The sequence below is a fragment of the Salmo trutta genome, chromosome 1 (assembly GCF_901001165.1).
Source record: "Salmo trutta chromosome 1, fSalTru1.1, whole genome shotgun sequence".
Lineage (NCBI taxonomy): Eukaryota > Metazoa > Chordata > Actinopteri > Salmoniformes > Salmonidae > Salmo > Salmo trutta.
Window position 1 is genome coordinate 14,901,862 of NC_042957.1, and position 14,875 is coordinate 14,916,736.

General features: G+C 45.3%; 1 protein-coding gene across 1 annotated transcript in view; it reads left to right on the forward strand.

Moving 5' to 3' along the window:
• The first annotated feature begins 1,961 nt into the window (after window positions 1–1,961).
• LOC115168922 (uncharacterized) overlaps window positions 1,962–14,875 on the forward strand; it is a 33,648-nt gene continuing 20,734 nt past the window's right edge. Inside the window, exons 1-6 of the mRNA XM_029724481.1 lie at window positions 1,962–2,023; window positions 2,287–2,616; window positions 2,732–3,010; window positions 3,234–3,284; window positions 3,703–3,759; window positions 4,224–4,277. Coding sequence (XP_029580341.1) covers window positions 1,963–2,023; window positions 2,287–2,616; window positions 2,732–3,010; window positions 3,234–3,284; window positions 3,703–3,759; window positions 4,224–4,277 — 832 coding nt within the window. The 5' untranslated portion in view covers window position 1,962. The remainder of the gene's footprint in view (window positions 2,024–2,286; window positions 2,617–2,731; window positions 3,011–3,233; window positions 3,285–3,702; window positions 3,760–4,223; window positions 4,278–14,875) is intronic.

Here is a 14,875-nt window from a genome sequence, read left to right on the forward strand (position 1 = left end):
CATCTCCTCTCCCATCTCCTCTCCCCTCTACTCTACCATCTCCTCTCCCTCTTCTCTCCTCTCTCCTCTGTTCTACTCTCCTCTCTCCTCTACTCTTGCCTCTCCTCTCTCCACTACTCTACTCTCTCCTCTACTCTCCCCTCTCCTCTCTCCTCTACTCTCCTCTACTCTACTCTGCTCCCTACTATCCTCTCCTCTACTCTCCTCTCTCCTCTACTCGCCTCTCTCCTCTCCTCTCCTCTCCTCTCCTCTCCTCTCCTCTCCTCTCCTCTCCTCTCCTCTCCTCTCCTCTCTGCTGTCCTCTACTCTCCTCTCTCCTCTAATCTACTCTCCCCTCCCCTCTACTCTGCTCCCTACTCTCCTCTCTCCTCTACTCTCCTCTCTACTCTGCTCCCTACTCTCCTCTCTCCTCTACTCTCCTCTCTACTCTGCTCCCTACTCTCCTCTCTCTTCTCTACTCTGCTCCCTACTCTCCTCTCTACTCTACTCTCCTCTCCCCTCTCTCCTCTACACTCCCCTCTACTCTCATCTCCTCTCTACTCTACTCTCCTCTCTCCTCTCTCTTCTCTACTCTGCTCCCTACACTCCCCTCTACTCTCATCTCCCCTCTAATCTACTCTCCCCTCTACTCTCCTCTCCCCTCTACTCTACTCTCTCATCTACTCTCCTCTCTCCTCTCTAATCTCCTCTCTCCTCTACTCTCTACTCTCCTCTCCACTACTCTCCATTCTCCTCTACTCTCCTCTCTCCTCTATTCTCCGCTCTCCTCTATTCTCCTCTCTTCTCTCCTCTCTACTCTACTTCTCTCTCCTCCTCTATCCTCTCCTCTCTCTCCTCTCTACTCTCCTCTCCTCTCCTCTGCTCTCCTCTCTCCTCTATTCTACTCTCCCATCTCCTCTCCCCTCTACTCTCCTCTCTCCTCTCTACTCTCCTCTCCCATCTCCTCTCCCATCTCCTCTCCCCTCTACTCTACCATCTCCTCTCCCTCTTCTCTCCTCTCTCCTCTGTTCTACTCTCCTCTCTCCTCTACTCTTGCCTCTCCTCTCTCCACTACTCTACTCTCTCCTCTACTCTCCCCTCTCCTCTCTCCTCTACTCTCCTCTACTCTACTCTGCTCCCTACTATCCTCTCCTCTCCTCTACTCTCCTCTCTCCTCTACTCGCCTCTCTCCTCTCCTCTCCTCTCCTCTCCTCTCCTCTCCTCTCCTCTCCTCTCTCTTCTCTACTCTGCTCCCTACACTCCCCTCTACTCTCATCTCCCCTCTAATCTACTCTCCCCTCTACTCTCCTCTCCCCTCTACTCTACTCTCTCATCTACTCTCCTCTCTCCTCTCTAATCTCCTCTCTCCTCTACTCTCTACTCTCCTCTCCACTACTCTCCATTCTCCTCTACTCTCCTCTCTCCTCTATTCTCCGCTCTCCTCTATTCTCCTCAAAAGTCACACAACAAATAGACACACCACCAAATCAATAAATAGTCATATTAAATAGATTTAGTGGTGGAGAGTGTAGATGTGAGAAGGAATTAACAAGCAAAGTGATCCTGCTGTTTGTTTATGGCTACTATGAAAGTGACCTGTATTTGCATGTGATCAGGGGTTTATTCATTCTAGTATCATGTAGTAGCCTAAACTTAGCAACGTTACACTGAGCTGGGTGAATGGAATATGAATGACAGTCATCCAATTAAACGGCACCGACCACCACTTGAATATGACCACATTAATGCCAAATCCCTGCATCACTAATACAGACTCTCATACATGTGAAGAAGGTCTTTAACTGCTGGTGAACTGGAGGATTCTCACCAAGGTGTCAGAAACTAGATAAAACTATGACCACTTTGAGGAAGTGATGCTATAGTGGTGAATAGAGATGCTGCTGTATGGTGAGAAACTCATAGTGCTGAGACGATCTGACAGAGGAAAGACACAGAAACAGAGGAGAGAGAGATAGGGGGATCATGGCTGACATCCATCATTCATTTTTGGGATTGCTTGTGACCGTTTTGTACCTGCTAACAGGTAAGACAGAGGAGAGAGAGAGTAAGAATATGTCATTAGAGATCATAGAACACATGTATTTCACACGGCCAAACTAGTTCAGTTTACATTTTACTAATATTAAGATGACATTTCTGTTGTGTATCTGTTTACTCTTCACTATTGTATAATAGACAGTATATTACACTATTATTCACACTGAAGAATATCAATAAGAATACCTATGAAATATAATGTCATCTCTATTACCAGTTAATAATGATCTGATGTCATACTCCTTCCAGGTGTCAGTGGAGAAACTCTCTCTATGTTCTCCAGAGTGGGAGATGATGTCAGTCTGCCTTGTAACAATGTGGTTTATCCAAACTGTTCCTCAACTACATGGATCTATAACAGTGTTGGATCTACTGTTACTATTGAAGAGGTCGCATTTGGGAAGATCAAAGTTGACCAGACAGAGAGATCAGACAGACTGAGTTTAGGGTCTGACTGTTCTCTACATGTTAGTGATGTCAGAGCTGAGGATGCTGGACAATACACCTGTCAACAGTACCTTACAGAGACTGGACCACAACATGGAGGTGATGCCCCTGTTCATCTGTCTGTTCTAACCAGTGAGTATTACTGTTTAAATCAGTTTAAATGTCACTGTGTACAAGTGTAGTGTTAATAATCATATGTAATGTGAAAACATCCAACAAGTACTGTATACCTTTTTCTCTTTCTCAGTCTCCTCTACCACACCAGTGACAGATCTGAAGTCTAATGTAAATATGACATTACGATGTTCTCTGCTCACCTATATGGGACATGGAACGTGCATCTCAGGAGTTAGTCTCAGCTGGGTGCCTAAAACAGGTACTAATGCCCAGGTCACACTGGATACTTCCTGTGACATCCCTCTGACTGTGACACTCCAGAAGGAGGACAACAACAGGAAGTGGACGTGCACGCTGACTGAAAAGGGAAACGTGAAGATCTCCATTGACTTCACCTCCGCATTCTCAGGTATGTGTTCTTGTTATGCTCCTACAATCTGAATAAGTTCACAAGATCTGTGATGATATTAAAGTTGAATATCCAACCTGATTGATTCTCCTGATATTAGTGATATTAGTGATTGATGATTCATTTGATTTGAAACCTACTGCTGTGTCTGATGATGATGATGGTGATGATGATGATGGGTTATTTAAATAAACTAACAGAGGATGTTTTCCTACTGAATTAGATATTGAAGAAAAGACCACTGATAATGATGACGTCATCTCCACTGTCCCAGGTAAAATACTCCCATCTGTATGATGTGTGCAGATGTAGTAAATGTTTTATCTGTCCTCTGGATACATGGAACTGGGTACTGTGTTTTCCCATGCTGTGTCAGGGTTTGAGACTGGGTCCAGAAAGACAATTGATTTGATGTTTTTCAGACAGTTCTGATGTAACTAGTGTAATGCCTGTCAAGACAACCACCAGTACTACGCAGCAGTATAAGACTGGTCATGTAAAAACAGCCCCAAATATATTTATACTGCTTGTCTAGTGCTCTAGAGATTGGAGAAATATTTAGCAGATTGCAGTAGAGAAAACTCTACAGGCAACAGAGTGAGTCACTGAATGTGGATCCATTCTCATCTGTGATGTCACCATTATTCACCAATGAAAAGTGGTCACTCGGTTTGTTTTCACCTACTATCCAGGAAGTACAGCCTCTACTACAAGACCAGCCTTGTCAACCACTTCCACATCTTCTGCTGGTATTGTATTGAATACTATTTCCCTTCTCAGTTGTATTGTAGATAGTATGAGTGGTACATCATGGGGCTAAAGTCAGATGTATTACCTTGGTCAACACAAAGCATATGCTTACTTATGTTTTGATTTTTACATTTGCTGTGGTGCACTTCACACTTCTCTCTTCCCATGTGAATATCTGCTTGTCTGTGTAACTCTGACATCCCATGTGAATATCTGCTTGTCTGTGTAACTCTGACATCCCATGTGAATATCTGCTTGTCTGTGTAACTCTGACATCCCATGTGAATATCTGCTTGTCTGTGTAACTCTGACATCCCATGCCAATGCTAAACTTTAATGACATTAAAGTGAATGTCAAACCTGATCCTTTCTCCTGATATCAGTGATGATTGAACAAACATACTGCATGTGTCTGATTATGAAGAGTTATTTTAAAGAGGATGTTCTTCTCCTACTGATCTAGATATTAAAGACAAGGGCACTGAAGATGGTGGTGACGTCACCTTAAACGCCTCAGGTAAAAAAAATCTCTGAAATAGTACATCTTCCATGTGCCATCTGGATACATAAATGACTACTGTTCCTGTAAAGTAGTGTTTCCCAAATGTTGGGTCAGTGCTGGTCCCTCATTCTTCAGACTGGGTTATAAAAATTGTGTCTACCAAAGTCAAGACACTTGAATGAATACTTTTCAGATGGTTCTGATGGGACAACTCTGAATCCTGTTAAGACAACCACTCAGGATCAGTCTAAGACTGGTAACATAACAGCCCCAAACATATTTATAGGAATAACTACTTGTCTAATTATTCAGAGATTGCAGTAGAGAACTCGACAGGCAACACAGAGTCAGTGGATGTGGATCTATTCTGAACGGTGATGTCACCATTATTCACCAATGAAGTGGTCACCTTGTTTGTTTTTAACTACTATGCAGGAAGTACATAGTCTGAGTACCAGTCTCTTTAGCTAATGTTCCACTCCTTGCCACTTCTTGTCATTGCCAAAGAGACTGGCCTTTTGGGAAAATCAACATTCAATAGAGTACCACAGTACGAGTCATAATACCCATTAAACCTAGTGGTCAAACACGGAAATTGTTCCAATCCTTTTTCCACCATTAATTTCTCCCATAGGGGATTTTAGATACACTTCAAATAAGGGCTGTGTTTCGTGTAGGCTTACCCTGGCATGATTTTTTGATAACCGTGTAAATCTCTCAGACAAGGTGACTTTAAATAAAATCAATTTTTATTGGTCACATACACATGGTTAGCAGACGTTAATGCGAATGTAGCGAAATGCTTGTGCTTCTAGTTCCGACAGTGCCGTAATATCTAACAAGAGTCTAACAAATGTAAAGGGAGGAATAAGAATATGTACATATAAATATATGGATGAGCGATAGCTGTGCGGCATAGGCAAGATGCAGTAAATGGTATAGAATACAGTAGATACATATGATATGAATAATGTAGGATATGTAGACATTATTAAAGTGGCATTATTTAAAGTGACTAGTGATACCTTTATTAAATCTATTTATTAAATGTATTAAAGTGGCCAGAGATTTGAGTCTGTATGTTGGCAGCAGCCACTCTATGTTAGTGATAGCTGTTTAACAGTCTGATGGCCTTGAGATAGAAGCTGTTTTTCAGACTCTCGGTCCCAGCTTTGATGTACCTGTACTGACCTCGCCTTCTGGATGATAGCGGGGTGAACATGCAGTCACTCAGGTGGTTGTTGTTCTTGATGTTCTTTTTGGCCTTCCTGTGACATCGGGTGCTGTAGGTGTCCTGGAGGGCAGGTAGTTTGCCCCATGTGATGCGTTGTGCAGACCTCACTACCCTCTGGAGAGCCTTACGGTTGTTGGCAGTGCAATTGCCGTACCAGGTGGTGATACAGCCAACAGGATGCTTTCAATTGTGCATCTGTGGAAGTTTGTGAGGGTTTTTGGTGACAAGCCAAATTTCTTCAGCCTCCTGAGGTTGAAGAGGCACTGTTGCGCCTTCTTCACCACGCTGTCTGTGAGGGTGGACCATTTCAGTTTGTCCGTAATGTGAACGCTGGAGAACTTAAAACTTTCCACCTTCTCCACTACTGTCCCGTCGATGTGGATGGGGGGATGCTCCCTCTGCTGTTTCCCGAGTCCATGATCATTTCCTTTGTTTTGTTGACGTTGAGTGAGAGGTTATTTTCCTGACACCACACTCCAAGGGCCCTCACCTCCTCCCTGTAGGCCGTCTTGTCATGGTTGGTAATCAAGCCCACTACTGTAGTGTCGTCTGCAAACTTGATGATTGAGTTGGAGGCGTGCATGGCCACGCAGCCATGGGTGAATAGGGAATACAGGAGAGAGCTGAGAATGCACCCTTGTGGGGTCCCAGTGTTGAGGATCAGCGGGATGGAGATGTTGTTTCCTACCCTCAACCACCTGAGGGCGGCCCGTCAAAGTCCAGGACCCAGTTGCACAGGGCGAGGTCAAGACCCAGGGTCTCAAGCTTAATGACGAGTTTGGAGGGTACTATGGTGTTAAATGCTGAGCTGTAGTCAATGAACAGCATTCTTACATAGGTATTCCGCTTGTCCAGATGGGATAGGGCAGTGTGCAGTGTGATAGCAATTGCATCGTCTGTAGACCTATTGGGGCAGTAAGCAAATTGGAGGGGGTCTAGCTTATCAGGTAGGGTGGAGGTGATATGATCCTTGACTAGTCTCTCAAAGCACTTCCTGATGACAGAAGTGAGTGCTACAGGGCGATAGTCATTTAGTTCAGTTACCTTAGCTTTCTTGCGAACAGGAACAATGGTGGCCATCTTGAAGCATGTGGGCACAGCAGACTGGGATAGGGATTTATTGAATATGTCCGTAAACACACCAGCCAGTTGGTCTGTGCATGCTCTGAGGACGCAGCTAGGGATGCCATCTTGGCCGGCAGCCTTGCGAGGGTTAACACGTTTAAATGTTTTACTCACGTTGGCTGCAGTGAAGGAGAGCCCGCAGGTTTTGGTAGCGGGCCGTGTTAGTGGCACTGTGTTGTCCTCAAAGTGAGCAAAGAAGTTGTTTAATTTGTCTGGGAGCAAGACATCGATGTCTGCAACAGGGCTGGTTTTCTTTTTGTAATCCGTGATTGACTGTAGACCCTGCCACATACGTCTCGTGTTTGAGTCGTTGAATTGTGACTCTACTTTGTCTCTATACTGATGCTATGCTTGTTTGATTGCAGAGGGAATAGCTACACTGTTTGTATTTGGTCATATTTCCAGTCACCTTGCCATGATTAACCTGTTACATCTAGGGGGCAGTATTTTCACGGCTGGATAAAAAACGTACCCGATTTAATCTGATTATTAGTCCTGCCCAGAAACTGGAATATGCATATAATTATTAGCTTTGGAGAGAAAACACTCCAAAGTTTCTGAAACTGTTTGAATGGTGTCTGTGAGTATAACAGAACTCCTATGGCAGGCAAAAACCTGAGATGCTTCTGTTCAGGAAGTACCCTGTCTGAACATTTCTTGCCCTTCTTGATTCTCTCTATCGTTTACAAAGGATCTCTGCTCTTACGTGACACTTGTCACGTCAACAATGGAGTCTCACAGCCCGGGAAAAACAGGAATGATGTCATTCAAAGCCCTGGCTGAAGCACACGAGAGCAAAAGCTGAGTGGTCAGTCAATGGACTAAGCCTTAGGCGCGTGACACGCCCCGCCCCCGGCTTTTGGTTTTTTTCCTCAGTTTACAGACAGGCAGATTCCCGGTCGGAATATTATCGCTTCTCTACGAGATAAATTGCATAAATATTGGTTTTAAACAGCGGTTGACATGCTTCGAAGTACGGTAATGGAATATTTCGAAATTTTTTGTCATATTTTGCGTCATGCTCGTGGCCGAGATTTAGCGTTGGGATAGTGTCTAGAACGCACGAACAAAACGTCGCTGTTTGGATATAACGATGGATTATTTGGGACCAAACCTACATTTGTTATTGAAGTAGAAGTCCTGGCAGTGTATTCTGATGAAGAACAAGCAAGGTAAGAACATTTTTCTTATAGGAAATGTGATTTTGGTGAAGGCTACACTGGGTGGGTGTCTAAATAGCTAGCCCTGTAACGCCGGGCTATGTACTTACATTATTGCAAAATGTGCTTCATCCGAAAAGCTATTTTAAAATCGGACATATCGAGTGCATAGAGGAGTTCTGTATCTATAATTCTTAAAATAATTGTTATGCTTTTTGTGAACGTTTATCGTGAGTAATTTAGTAAAATCACCGGAAGTGTTCGGTGGGAATGCTAGTTCTGAACGTCACATGCTAATGTAAAAAGCTGGTTTTTGATATAAATATGAACTTGATTGAACAGACATGCATGTATTGTATAACACAATGTCCTAGGTGTGTCATCTGATGAAGATCATCAAAGGTTAGTGCTGCATTTAGATATGGTTTGGGTTTATGTGACATGATATGCTAGCTTGAAAAATGGCTGTGTGATTATTCCTGGCTGGGTACTCTGCTGACATAATCTAATGTTTTGCTTTCGCTGTAAAGCCTTTTTGAAATCGGACAGTTTGGTTAGATAAAGGAGAGTCTTGTCTTTAAATAGCTGTAACATAGTCATATGTTTGAAAAGTGTAAGTTTTCGGATTTAGAGGAGTTTGAATTTCGCGCCCCGCCCATCATTGGATATTGGAGCAGACGTTCCGCTAGCGGAACGTGTAGATGTAAGAAGTTAAAAGCGGTGGTTTGAGCTTTCAGTTTTGCGCGAATGCTGCCATCAATCCACGATTTCTGGTTAGGGAAGATTTTAATAGTCACAGTGGGTACAACATCATCGATGCACTTGCTAATAAACTCGCTCACGGAGTCAGCGTTTATGTCAATGTTGTTGTCTGAGGCTACCCGGAACATATCCCAGTCCACGTGATTGAAGCAATCTTGAAGCGTGGAATCCGATTGGTTAGACCAGCGTAGACCTGAGCACGGGCGTTTCCTGTTTTAGTTTCTGTCGATAGGCTGGGAGCAACAAAATGGAGTCATGGTCAGATTTGCCGAAGGGAGGGTGGGGGAGGGCTTTGTACGCATCACGGAAGTTAGAGTAGAAATGGTCCAGAATTCTACCAGCTCGTGTCACGCATTCGATATGGTGATAGAATTTAGGAAGCCTTGGTCTCAGATTAGCTTTGTTAAAATCCCCAGCTACAATAATTGCAGCCTCAGGATATATGGTTTCCAGTTTACATAGAGTCCAGAGGAGTTTTTTCAGGGCCGTCGAGGTATCTGCTTGGGGGGGATACACACGGCTGTGACTTTAATCAAAGAGAATTCTCTTGGTAGATAATGCGGTCAGCATTTGATTGTAAGGAATTCTAGGTCAGGTGAAAAAAAGGACTTGAGTTCTTGTATTTGTTGTTATGATTACACCATGAGTCGTTAATCATAAGGCATACACCCCCGCCCTTCTTCTTACCAGAGAGATGTTTGTTTCTGTCAGCGCGATGCGTGAAGAATCCGGGTGGCTTGTTGTTATGTTACAATCTCTGATGTCTCTCTGGAAGGCAACTTGTGCCCTAATTTCATCCACCTTGTTGTCTAGAGATTGGACATTGGCGAGTAATATGCTCGGAAGCGGTGGATGGTGTGCTCGCCTTCTAAGTCTGACCAGTAGGCCGCTCCATCTGCCTCTCCTGCTGTGACCGCGTTGTTCTGGGTCGGCCTCTGGGATTAGATCCCATGTCCAGGGTGGAGGTCCGAACAAAGGATCCACTTCGGGAATGTCGTATTCCTGGTTGTAATTATCTCATTTACAGTTGAAGTCGGAAGTTTACATACACTTAGTTTGGAGACATTAAAACTTGTTTTTCAACCACTACACAAATGTCTTGTTAACAATCTATAGTTTGTCAGTTAGGACATCTACTTTGTGCATGACACAAGACATTTTTCCAACAATTGTTTACAGACAGAGTATTTCACTTATAATTCATTGTATCACAATTCCAGTGGGTCAGAAGTTTAGATACACTAAGTTGACTGTGCCTTTTAATAACAGCTAGGAAAATTCCAGAAAATGATGTCATGGCTTTAGAAGCTTCTGATAGGCTAATTGACATAATTTGAGTCAATTGGAAGGGTACCTGTGGATGTATTTCAAGTCCTACCTTCAAACTCAGTGCCTCTTTGCTTGACATCATGGGAAAATCAAAAGAAATCAGCCAAGACCTCAGAAAACAAATTGTAGACCTCCACAAGTCTGGTTTATCCCTGGGAGAAATTTACAAACACCTGAAGGTACCACGTTCATCTGTACAATAGTATGCAAGTATAAACACCATGGGACCACGCAGCCGTCATACCGCTCAGGAAGGAGACGCGTTCTGTCTCCTGAACGTACTTTGGTGTTAAAAGTGCAATTCAATCCCAGAACAACAGCAAAGGACCTTGTGAAGATGCTGGAGGAAACAGGTACAACAGTATCTATATCCACAGTAAAACGAGTCCTATATAAACATAACCTGAAAGGCCGCTCAGCATGGAAGAAGCCACTGCTCCAAAACCGTCATAAAAAAGCCAGACTACGGTTTACAACTGCACATGGGGACAAAGACTTTTTGGAGAAATGTCCTCTGGTCTGATGAAACAAAAATAGAACTGTTTGGCCATAATGACCTTTATGTTTGGAGGAAAAAGGGGGATGCTTGCAAGCCGAAGAACACCATCCCAACCGTGAAGCACAGGGGTGACAACATCATGGTGTGGGGGTGCTTTGCTGCAGGAGGGACTGGTGCAATTCACAAAATACATGGCATCATGAGGAAATACAATTATGTGGATATATTGAAGCAACATCTCAAGACATCAGTCAGGAAGTTAAAGCTTGGTCGCAAATGGGTCCTCCAAATCAAATTTATTTATATAGCCCTTCTTACATCAGCTGATATCTCAAAGTGCTGTACAGAAACCCAGCCTAAAACCCCAAACAGCAAGCAATGCAGGTGTAGAAGCACAGTGGCTAGGAAAAACTCCCTAGAAAGGCCAAAACCTAGGAAGAAACCTAGAGAGGAACCAGGCTATGAGGGGTGGCCAGTCCTCTTCTGGCTGTGCCGGGTGGAGATTATAACAGCACATGGCCTAGATGTTCAAATGTTCGTAAATGACCAGCATTGTCAAATAATAATAATCATAGTAGTTGTCGAGGGTGTAACAAGTCAGCAACACCAGAGTAAGTGTCAGTTGGCTTTTTCATAGCCGATCTTTGAGAGTATCTCTACCGCTCCTGCTGTCTCTAGAGAGTTGAAAACAGCAGGTCTGGGACAGGTAGCACGTCCGGTGAATAGGTCAGGGTTCCAGCAGGTCTGGGACAGCAGGTCTGGGACAGGTAGCACTTCCGGTGAACAGGTCAGGGTTCCATAGCTGCAGGCAGAACAGTTGGAACTGGAGCAGCAGCACGGCCAGGTGAACTGGGGACAGCAAGGAGTCATCAATCCAGGTAGTCCTGAGGCATGGTCCTGAGGCTCAGGTCCTCCGAGAGAGAGAAAGAAAGAAGGAGAAAGAGAGAATTAGAGAGAGCATATTTAAATTCACACAGGACACCGGAAAAGACAAGAGAAATACTCCAGATGTGACAGACTGACCCTAGCCCCCGACACATAAACTACTGCAGCATAAATACTGGAGGCTGAGACAGGAGGGGTCAGGAGACACTGTGGCCCCATCCGATGAAACCCCCGGACAGGACCAAACAGGTAGGATATAACCCCACCCTCTTATCCAGAGCGACTTACAAATTGGTGCATTCACCTTATGATATCCAGTGGAACAACCACTTTACAATAGTGCATCTAAATCTTTTAAGGGGGGGGGTTAGAAGGATTACTTTATCCTATCCCAGGTATTCCTTAAAGAGGTGGGGTTTCAGGTGTCTCCGGAAGGTGGTGATTGACTCCGCTGTCCTGGCGTCGTGAGGGAGCTTGTTCCACCATTGGGGTGCCAGAGCAGCGAACAGTTTGGACTGGGCTGAGCAGGAACCGTGCTTCCTCAGAGGTAGGGGGGCCAGCAGGCCAGAGGTGGATGAACGCAGTGCCCTTGTTTGGGTGTAGGGCCTGATCAGAGCCTGAAGGTATGGAGGTGCCGTTCCCCTCACAGCTCCGTAGGCAAGCACTATGGTCTTGTAACGGATGCGAGCTTCAACTGGAAGCCAGTGGAGAGAGCGGAGGAGCGGGGTGACGTGAGAGAACTTGGGAAGGTTGAACACCAGACGGGCTGCGGCGTTCTGGATGAGTTGTAGGGGTTTAATGGCACAGGCAGGGAGCCCAGCCAACAGCGAGTTGCAGTAATCCAGACGGGAGATGACAAGTGCCTGGATTAGGACCTGCGTCGCTTCCTGTGTGAGGCAGGGTCGTACTCTGCGAATGTTGTAGAGCATGAACCTACAGGATCGGGTCACCGCCTTGATGTTAGTGGAGAACGACAGGGTGTTGTCCAGGATCACGCCAAGGTTCTTAGCACTCTGGGAGGAGGACACAAGGGAGTTGTCAACCGTGATGGCGAGATCATGGAACGGGCAGTCCTTCCCCGGGAGGAAGAGCAGCTCCGTCTTGCTGAGGTTCAGCTTGAGGTGGTGATCCGTCATCCACACTGATATGTCTGCCAGACATGCAGAGATGCGATTCGCCGCCTGGTTATCAGAAGGGGGAAAGGAGAAGATTAATTGTGTGTCGTCTGCATAGCAATGATAGGAGAGACCATGTGAGGATATGACAGGGCCAAGTGACTTGGTGTATAGCGAGAATAGGAGAGGGCCTAGAACAGAGCCCTGGGGGACACCAGTGGTGAGAGCGCGTGGTGCGGAGACAGATTCTCGCCACGCCACCTGGTAGGAGCGACCTGTCAGGTAGGACGCAATCCAAGCGTGGGCCGCGCCGGAGATGACCAACTCGGAGAGGGTGGAGAGGAGGATCTGATGGTTCACAGTATCAAAGGCAGCAGATAGGTCTAGAAGGATGAAAGCAGAGGAGAGAAAGTTAGCTTTAGCAGTGCGGAGAGCCTCCGTGACACAGAGAAGAGCAGTCTCAGTTGAATGCCCAGTCTTGAAACCTGACTGATTAGGATCAAGAAGGTCATTCTGAGAGAGATAGCAGGAGAGCTGGCCAAGGACGGCACATTCAAGAGTTTTGGAGAGAAAAGAAAGAAGGGATACTGGTCTGTAGTTGTTGACATGGGAGGGATCGAGTGTAGGTTTTTTCAGAAGGGGTGCAACTCTCGCTCTCTTGAAGACGGAAGGGACGTAGCCAGCGGTCAAGGATGAGTTGATGAGCGAGGTGAGGTAGGGGAGAAGGTCTCCGGAAATGGTCTGGAGAAGAGAGGAGGGGATAGGGTCAAGTGGGCAGGTTGTTGGGCGGCCGGCCGTCACAAGACGCAAGATTTCATCTGGAGAGAGAGGGGAGAAAGAGGTCAAAGCACAGGGTAGGGCAGTGTGAGCAGGACCAGCGGTGTCGTTTGACTTAGCAAACGAGGATCGGATATCGTCGTCGAGCTTCCTAGGGTTAGAGGCAGATGCTTGGAATTTAGAGTGGTAGAAAGTGGCTTTAGCAGCAGAGACAGAAGAGGAGAATGTAGAGAGGAGGGAGTGAAAGGATGCCAGGTCCGCAGGGAGGCGAGTTTTCCTGCATTTCCGCTCGGCTGCCCGGAGCCCTGTTCTGTGAGCTCGCAGTGAGTCGTCAAGCCACGGAGCAGGAGGGGAGGACCGAGCCGGCCTGGAGGATAGGGGACAGAGAAAATCAAAGGATGCAGAAAGGGAGGAGAGGAGGGTTGAGGAGGCAGAATCAGGAGATAGGTTGGAGCAGAGGGAAGAGATGATAGGATGGAAGAGGAGAGAGTAGCGGGAGAGAGAGCGAAGGTTGGGACGGCGCAATACCATCCGAGTGGGGGCAGAGTGAGAAGTGTTGGATGAGAGCGAGAGGGAAAAGGATACAAGGTAGTGGTCGGAGATTTGGAGGGGAGTTGCAATGAGATTAGTGGAAGAACAGCATCTAGTAAAGATGAGGTCAAGCGTATTGCCTGCCTTGTGAGTAGGGGGGGAAGGTGAGAGGGTGAGGTCAAAAGAGGAGAGGAGTGGAAAGAAGGAGGCAGAGAGGAATGAGTCAAAGGTAGACGTGGGGAGGTTAACCTCTCTGGCGCAGGTGGGACGAATTCGTCCCACCTGCGTAACAGCCACTTAAATCCAGTGGCGCGATTTTTGAAACGTTTGAAATACTATTACTTCAATTTCTCAAACATATGACTATTTTACAGCTATTTAAAGACAAGACTCTCGTTAATCTAACCACACTGTCCGATTTCAAAAAGGCTTTACAACGAAAGCAAAACATTAGATTATGTCAGGAGAGTGCCCAGCCAGAAATAATCAGACACCCATTTTTCAAGCTAGCATATGATGTCACAAAAACCCAAATCACAGCTAAATGCAGCACTAACCTTTTATGATCTTCATCAGATGACACACCTAGGACATTATGTTATACAATACATGCATGTCTGTTCAATCAAGTTCATATTTATATCAAAAACCAGTTTTTTACATTAGCATGTGACGTTCAGAAAAAGCATACCCCCCGCAAACGTCCGGGGAATTTACTAACAGTTTGCTAAATTACTCACGATAAACGTTCACAAAAAGCATAACAATTATTTTAAGAATTATATATACATTACTCCTCTATGCACTCGATATGTCCGATTTTAAAATAGCTTTTCGGATTAAGCACATTTTGCAATATTCTAAGTACATAGCCCAGCCATCACGGGCTAGCTATTTAGACACCCGGCAAGATTAGCCTTCACTAAAATCACATTTCCTATAAGAAAAATGTTATTACCTTTCCTGTTCTTCGTCAGAATGCACTCCCAAGACTTCTACTTCAATAACAAATGTAGGTTTGGTCCCAAATAATCCATCGTTATGTTCCATCAGCGACGTTTTGTTCATGCGTTCTAGACACTATCAGAATACTAAATCACGGTCACGAGCATGGCGCATGGCGTGACAAAAAATGTCTAAATACTCCATTACCGTACTTCGAAGCATGTCAACCGCTGTTTAAAATCAATTTTTAT